The 13,342-nt window shown below is 32.5% G+C and overlaps 2 protein-coding genes across 2 annotated transcripts; both read right to left on the reverse strand.

The window, feature by feature from the left end:
* Positions 1–2,142: 2,142 nt before the first annotated feature.
* On the reverse strand, positions 2,143–6,940 carry LOC110604294 (ADP-ribosylation factor 1). The gene is made up of 8 exons (XM_021742461.2): positions 6,679–6,940; positions 6,547–6,585; positions 6,383–6,445; positions 5,969–5,987; positions 4,485–4,596; positions 3,652–3,699; positions 3,285–3,415; positions 2,143–2,396 (listed from the first exon to the last, which is right to left on the reverse strand). Exons 1-8 carry the CDS (start codon positions 6,779–6,781, stop codon positions 2,363–2,365), a joined length of 549 nt encoding a protein of 182 aa, XP_021598153.1. The 5' UTR covers positions 6,782–6,940; the 3' UTR covers positions 2,143–2,362.
* A 1,041-nt stretch (positions 6,941–7,981) lies between these two features.
* On the reverse strand, positions 7,982–8,827 carry LOC110604295 (protein GLUTAMINE DUMPER 5). Its single transcript, XM_021742462.2, has one exon. It carries the CDS (start codon positions 8,717–8,719, stop codon positions 8,171–8,173), a length of 549 nt encoding a protein of 182 aa, XP_021598154.1. The 5' UTR covers positions 8,720–8,827; the 3' UTR covers positions 7,982–8,170.
* Positions 8,828–13,342: the final 4,515 nt, after the last annotated feature.

A 13,342-nucleotide genomic window follows, 5' to 3' on the forward strand; every position in this document is an offset into this window, starting at 1 on the left:
GCTTTGGTTCTATCTTTATTTTCAAAATAGAAACTTGAGGTGGGCTTCCGGCAAAGTTCAACCAGAGTCCGATCAGTTATCTTTCTCTATTAGCGGGACAAGGGATAGGATTGGGAGTGGCGCAGTTGGTCTCGATTCTATCCAATTTGCTGTCTTGTTATTTCTGCCCAAAAATAATCTTCATGTTCAAACTCATATCTACATTTCTTTGCAACATTTGATTAGGTGCGCAAAGGGGACAAAAAAAATTCCAAGTAATGGCCATGTGATCAAATACAACAGTGAATAAGCCAGAAATATTTCTAATTTAAGTTGGTACCATTACCAGTGATATGTATGGTTTGGTGTTGGAGGTACTTGTCTTGAAGTGTAAAGCCAGCTTGTGAACTAGTATTATTTTGCACAGAGGAAAAAGAAAAAGTGTCTCCCTTCCCTTTCTCTCATATCCCTTCTTCTCTAAAGTTCAGTACTTTTTGCCCTGTCACGTGTCAACCTCTTCTTCCTTGTCGGGTAAGAAAGGTCTATCTCCCTTACCTGACCATGAGTTTCTCTTATTACTGCAGAACGGAATTGTGAATATTTTGTTTCTTTTGATTGTTGCAACTAGTGCTAATTTGCAAGGCATTCCTAAATGCCTACTTTTAAGCCTCCAGTTGTTTTTTTTTTTTTAATAGTTGGTTTGATTAGCCATTTCTAGGTTTTGAAGGCCGAAGACTCAAACTGGGAGGCTCTTGTCATAAAACCTCTTCCTTCTCTTGGCATGCTTTAGTTTTAGAGATCTAAGATGATCAATAGGCATTGGTAGCCTATTAAGGCATAGTTACGTTCATCTGAGACGGAGTGAAGTCCGTGCCACATCTTTCAGGTATCCTTTTTTAAACTAGATGGCGCCAAAATCATACTTTTTTTTTGTTTGTGTTTCTATTATGGGTTTCCTATCCATGACCACCATTTGCTGAGTTGTTGTTTTTAGTGTTCTGTGGGCTTGTATTTTGTTCATCATGTATTTGTGTTCAAGACCTATTTTTATCAATGCATTTTCTTTTTTAATCTTTGAAAAGAAAATTATTAATTTGGACATGCAATGAAAACTGCCTTCCTACTGTCCAGCTTTAACCCTAGGCATAGATTCCCCTCCAATTGGCTACTTCTTATGGTTTGAGCATGTACCGTTCACTTTACTGAATATTTGACCCCACGCCACAACTCACTCTCCCACCAATCCACCCTACACAAAAGCCAAAAGCTAACCAAAATTCTTTTAGGCCAAGGGCATTTGGCTATAGTAAGGTAAATTTTTAAACTTTTCAATCAAATTCTTGAACCATTAATAAGCATTAGCAAAAACTTTACTCCAAGATATATTAAACGAAACGTTGATTATGATGTTTGAATGGAATATGAATTACAGCTAATGAAAGATTTTTGCAAAATAAGTTATATAAAGAGTTCATTTTATGAAAGATTTACTATAATTTAAAAGGCTTATTAATACCAAGGACATATTTAATATGTTACTTTCTCCGTTCCATAATTTTTTTATCAGCTTTTTAATAACTCATTTTAAAAATGTTAAATTTTATTAAATACTAAAATATATTTTAAAAGATTTATTGAGAATAAAATAAAATAAATTAAGATTATAATAATTAATTTATATATAGTGTAAAAAAAATAGACAATAATTTTGAAACAACTAAAAAAATAAATGACAGAAAATAAAAAAATTTAAAAGGTTTGAGTTCCTACTTTCTATGTCCATGCATAAAGCGATGATAACAATAATGTGTCATAAACACCTACTCCCATAACCATTAATCCTGTGATCTATAATAAATGCTTAAGCTTCAGCTTTTATAAATTCTGAGTCAACGTTCTCTCTTTTGTAAACCAAACCTAAAGATCCCAAGCTAAACTCGTTTTAGGTAGTGTGTTGCCTAAATAATCTAAAGGAAAGAAGAGAAGACTCCCCTCCTCCCACTTTTAATAGAGTTGCCTTTCACATCCATCCAACTCATATATATGCGTTTGTTTTACTTTCTCAATAAATAACCTTGGATTAATTGATAATGTCTTATCTAACAGCAAAGGTTGAAGTACCTAGAGAAACATGCATATACAGAGAGAATAAAGAAATTGCAATAACTAGAACTGTTAACACGTTAAATGCATTTTTTTTCTCCCAAAATCTTTGTGTAAATCACTACCATAACTCTTCGAGCTGTTATTACGAAAAGCATAGCCTCCATAAATGAGGCCAATAAGAAGATAGAACATGACAAAAAAGAAATGCATGCCAAGCATAAACAATGGCCATAGCAATTAAGATCGCTCCTGCCTACCATGCACTTTCACTGAAAAGTTAGCTGCCCACTGACTTGAGAGTGTTACTCAACCTGCAATTAATCATATTTTCAGTCAGGATCAGCTAAAAAGAACTAGGAAGAACCGAACTAGAGTTTCATTGCATGATTGATCAGAACTGAAAACCCTGAATTGATATCCAGTTCCATTAGGTCCTTTTAATTGTAGATTATGATTAATATTTCCTATTCCTGGCAAAATCAATCAAAATTCTGAATTTATTTGTCTAATTCCACAAATATCAAAACTATGCTTATCCATGCTTTATTAGGGCCGGGGAACCCTCTTTAATCTAAGCCAAAGGTGCGTTGCCACTCAGAAAGCAAAAAAGAAAACAAATGGAGGCAGCCAGTGACTGAAAAAAAATCCCAACTATTGTGCAACTTAGTTCAATACCTAGATCTGTTGTTTGCTGCTGTTTGCTTCAAGATTGATTTTGGAGGGCTTGGAAATGTAGGTGGTTCCTTAGGAGTAGGGCATTTAAGATAAATTCAAGTGGCAATGGCATTTTTTGCCAGTAGGGTCGGTGGGAAGAGAGAGAGAGAGAGAAAGGGTTGGAGGCCGTGGTGGGAGGGAAAGGATGAGAAAAGAAAATAATTATTTTGATTTGGCGTGAACATTACACAATTTCTTTTCAATTTGAGCGAGGTTGTTAATATTGATATCAATATGAATGGTTGTGAAGAAATTGATAAAATTAAAATAATGGCTAAATTGCACACTAAGATTGGGTAAGAAAGGAAGGCATAGCAAAACAAAATAGAGCTCCTAATGATGGGTTCACAAAATCTATAAATATTAAATAGAAAGGCCACTAGAATTATTATGATGCATCAAGGCATACCATAAGTGATGAGTTACTTGATCCATAATCTTTTGAAGAAAAACCCTTCTGTCCAGAAAATATTAAGGATGCTTACCAGTCGAAGCCCTCAAAGAGGCCTTCACCCTTAACAGCACACGTCTTGAAGATGGCCCATTGGCGATTTTTAATCTTGTGCAACTCCAAGGCCTCAGTCACAGCAGCATCATCAAGAGCACCGGGGAGGTCCTGCTCATATAAGCAACAAATTCAACATGTTATAAGAATCTCCAATAATTGATAAAAAGTTTTTGATTGGTACAATGTAATTGCATTTTGTCATATAGTGTAAATGCAATACAGAAAATTGAAAGCCTGTCGTGGAAGTTGACCCATAAATGAACATATAGTAGTCTGTGATGTAACTGAAGAAAAGAACTACTTTTCTCATTTGTAGAAGATGAAGAAATGTTTGCAAACTCAACCTGCTTGTTCGCAAAAACAAGTATGACTGCACCTTTCAATTCTTCCTCCTGCCAAAAGGTTCAATTACATAAATTACAATTACAATATTCTTATTGAAAAACATTTTTTTAAAAAAAATAAAATAAAATTTCCAGTAAAGATGATAGCATGACTATTTTAACAGCTGTACAATATATTAGAGGACAAAAAACCAACAGGATCCTTTTGCCATTGTTTCTCCATCTTCTTTTTTCTGATTTCTAAAGTAAGACTATAAGAAAAGAAAAAAAGAGAAGAACTTAGCAAACTATGGTCCTATAACAGTATGCCATGCTTCCCATCAGTAGAGCACCCCTTGCCACAAAGCAGCCAGTATCAACTACATGTCTAACCTAAATGCATGTCCATCTAATGCAGTCTAAAATGAAGTACCTTATAAGTAGCTTAACTGCATTAGGCATATAATTCAAGTTGCATCTCAATAGACACATTGACAATGACAAATATTAGTTGAAATTTTCTATATCAGTACACATGGTAAATTAAGGGATTGCACATTCTTCGTCTGCTTGTTAATTTTTTTGTCTTTTCTACAATCACATTAGTCAATGTCAAACTATACAATCAAAGTAAGTTTAAAACTATCTTACTATCTTCCACTTGAAAGAGATACCTCAACTCTGACAGCAAGGGATAGAATTCAACAGTCATTGCCAGCTAAGCTATCCTTCAACAAAAATTATAACACAAGAATGACAAGCTTTTCACAAAGCAACAGTTGTAACGTCATCCTCATACCTTTCATAAACAGATGTAAAATAGGTTGTTTAACAATTTCTATCCAATAAAATACCTCCAAAATTGCATGAAATTCTTCTTTGGCTATTCCAATTCTATCAGTATCACTTGAATCAACAACATAAATCACAGCTTGGGTATTTGGGAAATAACATCTCCAGTATGGCCTGAAAGAAACACACAAATTTACCCAAAAAGGGAAGCAACAAGGAGTTAAACAAGGAACAGAACACCAAATTTCCAGCACACAATCAAGGTAGGTGACCACACACTAAGGGCAGCCAACATGAGCACCCCAAAAGGAACTTGAATCATCAAATGTAATCATTCCTCCCCTATAATTGTACTGTAAAACAAAAGACAGAAAAGAAGCACCAAAACAAATTCTGTATGCATAATGGCATACTAGATGCACAAAGATTTACTACTATCAATAATGATCATGATTACAAAATATGCAGAACAGCAGAGGAGCAACAACCAAATATTAGGATTTTCTCTCTCTCATTCTAGTACATAAAAGCACATGGCATTCCCATTATGCACAGAGACTGAAGGCTCTGAGAAGTATAATCAATGCAGAATGCATCCAAGATTAAAAAGGAAAAAAAAAAGCAACAAAGATTTAATGTATATCCTCTAATCTTGAGATTTAAACCTAAAGTTGGTCCACTATTATAGCTCCTGTTTACTACCATTTTCTAGTTAGCATGAACACTTCTATTAATTCCGGCTTATTAAAATTGAGTGGGGAGGCAGAGGTAAGCCTTATGCATTTCTACAAGCCTAATTTTTGTAGCCTGGACTGCAATACCTTGTAGTGGTAAAAAAGTAAATGATCTGAATGGCTTTAATCATTGAAAAAACCATAACCTTATTCAAATCACCACTCACTTACATTTTGTATACTTATTTCATAAAGAGAAACATACGATGTATATCCCTCTAGTTACTTCCCTTGAGGCATTTTGTTCTTGAGAGACATCAAAAGCATTACTGAGTGCTACATTAGTTCAGGTTCAACAATTGTAGTTCGTACATGTTAGTAAGTATCAATGTTCAGAAATAAAGTGATACACTTCTAGTTTGCTTATAATGGCAATAAAATAAGTATCACAAACAGCACCATGCATCATGATTAGATAATACTTTACCCTAAAGCATAATTTTAGTTGCACTTTCATTATCACAACTAACAGCATTTTGATATTTAGTGACTATACTACATGAAAGAGCCTAAACTACATGAAGAATTAAACCTTCAAATGGATATCATGAAATCCACATATATTCAGCATAAATATTGTGTTATAAAATATATGATCAGAAAGAGTTGCTCAAGTTATGTGTTAGGAAAATGGCAGTAGCAGCTATGAGCTTCCATATGAATATATCATGTTGATATGATGAAGCAAAGAAGCATCTCTACAAATGGATGGAAAATCTTTTCTCCACCATTAATGAGATTGCTGCTTCTCGAAAATAGGTTACAATTACAAACTTTATTCCAAAAGAATCAGAATGAAGTAACAATGTTACCTGATGCTTGTCTGCCCACCTGTTTCAAAAGCAAACAAAACCGATTTAATTTAGAGTGATCACAGGGCGAAAAGAAAAAAGTCGATAATGCCTAACCTCATAAACCAAAAGCCAGCTAAAATGGGACTTCCCATTGATTAAATGTAAATTTATCAGTAAACAATCTACATGAGAAGAATGATGAACATTATTTGCGGACCTTACATCCACATAAAAGCTAATGGTCAATGTACAGCAAGGATTACAAAGGAGAACTAAATTAGATCACTTTGAATCCTCGATTACATATATACTTGTTACTTGAATACAGGGGATGCCAATTTCCTTTATTATATTTTAAATCAATTGTAACAGAGCATATAGATTATAGAGAGATTAATGGATTGTGTATAGCGTAAAATAGTAGCCACTTACCCAAATCCCAGACCTGGAACTTAATGTTGTTATACTGTACAGTTTCCACATTGAATCCAATTGCTGCATCAAAACAAATGTATCAAATTCCGCATCAAGTAAGATACAATTAAAAAGAAACGACAATTAAAAAAACGATTAGAAAGTGAAATCAAAGGACCTACTTGGGATCGTGGAGACTACCTCGCCCATTTGAAGCCGATCTGAACAACAAAAGTGACAGAATCATAAAAGAAGAACACCTAAGTATAAATCCTGGGAAACAGAGAGAGGAAGCCAGTAAACGAGAGAGTTACAGAGAATGGTTGTTTTTCCGGCATTGTCGAGGCCTAGTACAAGGATTCGAGCTTCTCTATTGCCGAAAATAGAAGAAAACATTCGACTGAATAAAATGCCCATTTTGTTTTTCACTGAACAGCAAATTCTCTCCGCATCACTTCCTTGAATTCACATATACGTTGTTGTTATTGGAGCTTTAATTTTGCTCCTCCCTCTGACACTACACCTTCACGCAGGCAATTTGCAAATTGCAACCAGTTGAAGATGCTTTGACAACTAAACGCCGCCGTTTAGAATCTAACAGTGAAAGGAGCTTCAAAATAGAGGCCATAGAAGGTAATCTGGAGCGGGCATACACTCTGAATAATAAAGTAGGCTGAGCCTAGCCCAATAATAATTGGTTGGACCATTTGTTAAGCCGTTTTCTTTTAGGCCTTTGCTAATGTTTCTTTCAAGTTTTTTTTTTTTTTTTTGTCGTTTTCGTATGCAAATAATTTTTTTATTTATTAGTTTTTTAGTGGTTAAAATACTTAATTCATGTATGTTAAATAATTTATATTATAAATTTTTAATTATTTTAAATAAAATATTAATTTTTAAAAAACTAATTTAATTAATATTAACATATATATAAAGCCTGTCACGTTAATTAAAAAATACATAAATAAATAGGACAAGAACTAGGAATCAATCTGTTCATAGGAAGCAGGACGAAATTGAAATGAATAGCTGGAGCCGTATTTTTCCGTTCCATAAAAAACAAATGCATGCGGCTTCGTCTCGCCGCGCAGACAACCGTTGCTGCTTGAGTTTACACGTCCTTTCCCACTCACAACTAACCTATTAGAACCCAGAACGTGTCTCCTCTTTGCATCCCGAGAAACACAACAAATGGATGACCTCATCTTTCTTTCTCCTGTCTATTCTCTGCTTTTTGGTGTCTCCTCCGACTACCTGACTTCACCGCTCGCCGGAAGAATTTCACCGCAGAAAAAAAAAATAGAGCTAGAGAACTTATTACAAAGAGAATCTGTTCAAGTCATTTTTTTTTTTAAACTTTATTCTCCATTAGAGCTTCAAGTGAATTAACAATAGATACAAAAGATGATTCCGTGCAATGTCATCCGTCTTTCTTTTCTTTTTTTAAATAATCTTGATCCAAGTTCCTTACCCATTTGTTTGAGTGCTTTCTTTTTGCATATATATGGTTTCAGAAAGAGAACAACAAATTTAACTTTAATTGTATGTCACTGATGCATGAAATTTTTAAAATTGCGGAGAAAGCAGCAGAAACTATGATTAGTATCTCTGAAATTTGGCTGGAAAGAAAACTCTCTCATGCTCAAATCTATTTAATCTCAGAAAAATGTACACTTTCCGGCGAAAAAGGGAACAAAAACGAAAACCCAACAGAAAAAAAAAAATATTAAAAAGAAAACTGAGAGGAGAGCTCTCTGGATCCTTGAAAGCAAAATCCATCCTCTCCAGAGAGGGGGAAAAAATAGCAGCTCAATGATTTTGTTCCTGAGCTTGTCCAGTCTCTTGAGTCTCTCTATGTCCTTCTTCTTCTTGCAGTTGTTCTGATGCTATTGCAGCTGTAGTCGTCTGAACATGGTTACCAATGTCCTCCTTTGTTTTATCACCATTTTCTGTCTTCATTTCCTCTTTGTTCTCAATCTTGGCATCTTTCTCACCGAGAGAGGAAGCTCTGCTAGAGACAGGAGTGGCCAAGAACGTTGGCTTCTGATCACCAGCCATTATCACTAAAATCTTCTCCTCATATATCTTCCCTGCCTTGCCTTCATCTCCCTCTTTTTCATTACCACTTTCAAGATCTCTCTGATCACCACCTTCATTATCATCTAAACGACCAGAAAGTCTCCAATAAGAGCAAGCTAAGATCAACAAAGCAAAAGCAATCAAGCCCAGCATCGCAGCCAAACCTCCAAAGAGGTAAGGCACCGGAGAGTGCCATGGCGAGCGTTGTTGCGTGATGGCTGGAGGTGGAAATGAGGTGATTTTTGTTGCGGTGGAGGTGAGGGTTCTACCAGGTCTCATTTTGTTGCTTCTCTGAACCTATTTCTCACTCTTCTGAATCTTGAGGAGAGAGATGGCTGGTAGAGGTAAGAGAAAACAAGGCATACAACCTGAGAGACAGAGAAAGGGAAGAGGCGATATTTATAAGCGGAGAGAGAGAGAGAGAGAGAGAGATGTGGAGTTTCTGCTTTTTCATTTGGGTTCACGGATTTGGCCCTGCCTCCTTAATGTTTTTCATGCGTATGTGTATATTATGTATGTATACATCTTGAAACAGGATCCTCTGTGTCCAGGTGTAGCTGCTTACTGCTTTTGGAAGGATGTTTGCCGTTGGGAGATGTGAGCGCTGATGGTGAAATCCTATGATGGTCGGCGATTCTTACCAAAATTCAATTTATGTGAATTAATATATGAAACAAAATGATCTTTTACATTTAAATTGATGGGTAAAATTTTATGAGCTGCTCCAACCTCATACCAATAGCTTCTCTAAACTCTAATCGAAAATCCTGTACAGAAAGGATGTACGTAAATATTTTATTTGATACGATTTTATTTTTCACTGCAGTTGCGTTGCGTGAATCTTGTTTTCCTTTTAATTTGTCAAGCGCAAAGATCATCAACATCGTGTGCTGTTCCTAATTTCATAGGAAAGTTCTAAACAATTTGCCATTCATATTTTTCATTTTTGTCAAAAATTAAGTTAAAACCCGTTTGGACTTAAAAATATCACTGTAAATGCGGTTTAAAAAATTATTTAATTATTTATACTTTTTGTGATTAAAATGTGCTAATTTAACTTTAAAATTTTAAAAATATATATACCAAAAAAATATTTTAAATAAATTTTGAACATAGCTAATTAATTAATGTATCAAAGAAGGTATTTTTGACAGAAAATTTAATTGACGTTGTGAAGAATTTAAAAAAAAAAAGTTACGCTTGTGATGATGAATTAAATAAATGCTGGATATATAAAAAAAGCAAGCATAGATGATTAGATTAAGACTCTTTCCGTTTCAAAGAAAAAAAAAACAAATAAAAAAATTAAATATTTTTTACGGAACAACATACCAATATGTTGGAATTTAAATTTGATTGATGAATGGAAAATTAGGGCAGCATATGAGATGAGGGATCAATTTTAGATACTCCAAGCTGCCTCATAAGTTTCCATCACAGGATGGAATGAGACAGGATTCTGAATTACAACTTACCCACTTACAATGCAACCGATTGAAAATTACTCTCACTCTATAAAAATTAGGCTTTTTTTTTTTCATTCGTCGTAAATAATAAATAATTTGTTCAATCAGTTTCTTAATGTATACCTATTTAATATATATTGAAAAAAAAAGTAAAATTTATTAATTTTGATAATAAATTATTAATGAAACAAAATGAAATGTAGAATAGTATAAAATTTATTACTTTTTAATTATATTAATTATATATATGTTTAATTTATATGAAACGCAAAAAAAAAAAAAAAAAAAAAAAAAAAAAAACAGAAAGAAAGAATTGGAGGGAATAATTTCCTTTTACATGGAGATATTGTTGTGTTGCTTTCCAGTTTCCACCACCATATTGCAATATTTAAATTCATGTCAAATATATATTTATATATTCAATTTATTATAAAAAAGAATTAAAAATTAAAATTTTGTAACAAATCAAATTGAATTGAGTAATCAAATTGGATAGAGTTAGGATCAATTCAATTTAATTTATTTTAGTGATTTATTAATTTTACTTGTTTTTTTTAATTTTTAATTTTATTTTAAATCTAATAACAGCTAATAAAATAGTATTATCATCTCTATTTTTTTTTTTTACAAAAAATCGAAATGAATAAATTGAATTCTAAAAGAAAAAAGATGAGAATGCATCCAAAAGCAATGAATCATATACTCTAAATAAGTGAAGTATTTGTTTAAATATGAACAGTAAATGACCCTACACAAATATAAAAAAAATACTTTGATATTAAATTAAAAAAAAAAACAATTTGTATGGTAATATATATTAATTACAAGTTTTAAACCTTTAATAATTTAATTTATCAAGATCTAGACAAGATTTGATGCATAGTGTTTTATGAATAAATTATATTGTAGAATGAATTAATTTCTTAAATAAGCATGCAATTGTAAGATTTATGCACAAACTTAGAAAAGTAAGCACTACCCATTATTAAAAATTAAGGAGATGAAACGTTGTCATTTTGTTATTTTACCATAGATATATAAAATAATAAAAGCTAGGGTTTAAGCAAATCACAATCAACATCTCATTTTGATGATAAAATGATTTAAAATGAGGCATGATTCGAAGACCCCACTCAGCAATGAGTGTGCAAGGCAATATATATGTTTTAATTAATTTGTGAGTGATAGTGATGCAATATTTTCCCAAATAAGCTTTTAAATTGGTTGGGCCCATATCAGACTCGGAGGAAACTGTTAAAACGCACCGAATTGTGTGTGATGAGATGTGCGCCTAAAGAGATAGATAGAGAGAGAGAGAGAGAGAGAGAGACCATGATCATTGTGAGTAAAGTGGCAGCAACCCATTATGGATTTTCCTTTGTTTCATCATTCCCTTTCTGATTTTTTTTTTTTTTTTACCTGCAAGGAAAAATCACCATTCTGTAAAAGGGAAATTAATCCTTTTCAGAAAAAAAAAATAGCAAAGATTAACTTTGGATTTTATAATATGAAGATAATTTTTTTATTATAATCATTTGATAGCTGCGATTGACCTCTCCTTAAAATTATGATATTATTTTTATCAAAAAAATTTTTGATGGCATTTTATCATTTTGTTGATTGAAGAATAATTATATAATAATTGGTATTCAATGTTTTGAGAGTTTAAATAGATAAATAAATAAAATATTTTACTAATAAAAAAATTAATTTAATAGCTTTATAGGATATTTTTTATTAGAAAAAAAAAATGAGGAGAAAAGACGCTGTTAGTATTTCCTCAACACTTTGACATAGATTTGATTATTGGCAATTACCCAACATGCACATGCATTGTGGAAAAAAAAAAAAGTTATTAATGGATTTTATCTTTTTTTTTTTTTTTCATAATAATAGATTTTATCCGATAAATACTAAGATCGTTTTTGGGCCCAAATTTCAACCAAATCCAATTGTACTCAAAGAAAACCTTATTAGCCTAAATATCTACTGTGTGTGAATTTATTAGAGTGATTTACTTCATTTTATTTTTAAATTTAAATGAAAAATCTTGAAATATTTTTATTTCAATTCACTTAATTATTTTTTATTAATAATTTTTATTTTAAAAACGACGAGCTATTTCAAAAAAAAATATTATTGTTAGATATTTATAATAATGAGAAATAACTCCATTAGTCTCGTTGTATTTTTAAAATATAAGGAGTAGGAAATTATAAAATTTAAAATAATGATTGATTTGGTTTTGCATTTAAAATGTTAGTTCAACAGTAGACGGAGTCGGTTCACTCGTGAAATCTAGCTGAATAATAAGCCAACTGCATAATGCTTCTTTCAAATTTCTTCTTTACATTTGTTTTCCTGTGCCGATATTTTTAGATGTACAGCTGCACAGAATACTGATTGATTTAAAGTCAGCCTTGTGACAAGGCCCTTCATTGTCACTTTTTGAGTAATCTTTTATAAATTCCTTCTTTTTCTTGGGAAAGAAAAGAAAAGAAAAGAAAATCAGGCAGAAGCAACCTATTAAAGGAAAAGAAAAGAAAAAGATAAGAAGATAGGATGAGCATGGAGATGGAGCCCTTTATTTTGATGAGTTGAATGTAAGTTTCATAATGAAAAATGGTTAAATATCTAATTGTTTTAGTGAATAATTTTTCATTAACCTCTCATTTAATATGATTTATTTTGAATGAAAAAATTCAAATTCTGCAAGAATTATGTTATAAAAAATTAAAATTTTTATCTTAAATAGAAGAATTATTGAAAAAAAATAAATTAAATTAAATTTTTATAAAACTCTTGATCTCACCTAGGGCAAAAGGAACGGACGAAAGCTGGGGCAGCTCAGGTGGGTGATAAGTGGGAATGGGGCCCAAGAAGTTTGGAAAATTATTGGGAAGTGAGGCATTTTAGCACTTAGGCTTGTCCCCAGCAGACACCACTTTTATAACTTTGATTTGCTCCGTCCCAGCAGGCAGCAGCGGCCCTTCCTTTCGGTGTTTAGGCTCTCGGCTATTGGCCCTCTTTGAGTTCGATAATCTCTAAACCAAGTCTTCAAGTTAAAAAGCACTAACGTAGGTGGATTTCTAAGTCACAACACATAATCTAATTGGCACAAAATGAGCCTATTGTGGTTTAGTGCCAATTTCATCACCTTCCACCATCTCATAATTGTAGACTTGCAAGGACTAATGCTTCATACTACTCTATTGTATCCCTTTCCCTTTCCTCTAAGCAAAGCAAACATGCATGGACCAAGTTCATTATCTCAACTACAAACAAAGCTGACCAATGGAGCTCCCAAACAATTTAACCTATAGTTTTAGTTTAATGTTACTAAAAACAATCAAAATTTTAAGAAAATATGCTTTTTGTAAAAAAATCTTTTAAATATTGTTGGAAGATAATAATTTAAAGTTTTTTATAATTAAAA

This window comes from Manihot esculenta, chromosome 16, assembly GCF_001659605.2.
Source record: "Manihot esculenta cultivar AM560-2 chromosome 16, M.esculenta_v8, whole genome shotgun sequence".
Taxonomy (NCBI): domain Eukaryota; kingdom Viridiplantae; phylum Streptophyta; class Magnoliopsida; order Malpighiales; family Euphorbiaceae; genus Manihot; species Manihot esculenta.

Coding starts and splice junctions, on each gene's coding strand:
- LOC110604294 (XM_021742461.2), bottom strand. CDS start 6,781: ATGGGCATTTTATTCAGTCGAATGTTTTCTTCTATTTTCGGCAATAGA. Junction 6,446..6,546: donor GGTAGTCTCCACGATCCCAA/GTAGGTCCTTTG, acceptor GTTTTGATGCAG/CAATTGGATTCAATGTGGAA. Junction 2,397..3,284: donor CTCTTTGAGGGCTTCGACTG/GTAAGCATCCTT, acceptor GATTAATTGCAG/GTTGAGTAACACTCTCAAGT.
- LOC110604295 (XM_021742462.2), bottom strand. CDS start 8,719: ATGAGACCTGGTAGAACCCTCACCTCCACCGCAACAAAAATCACCTCA.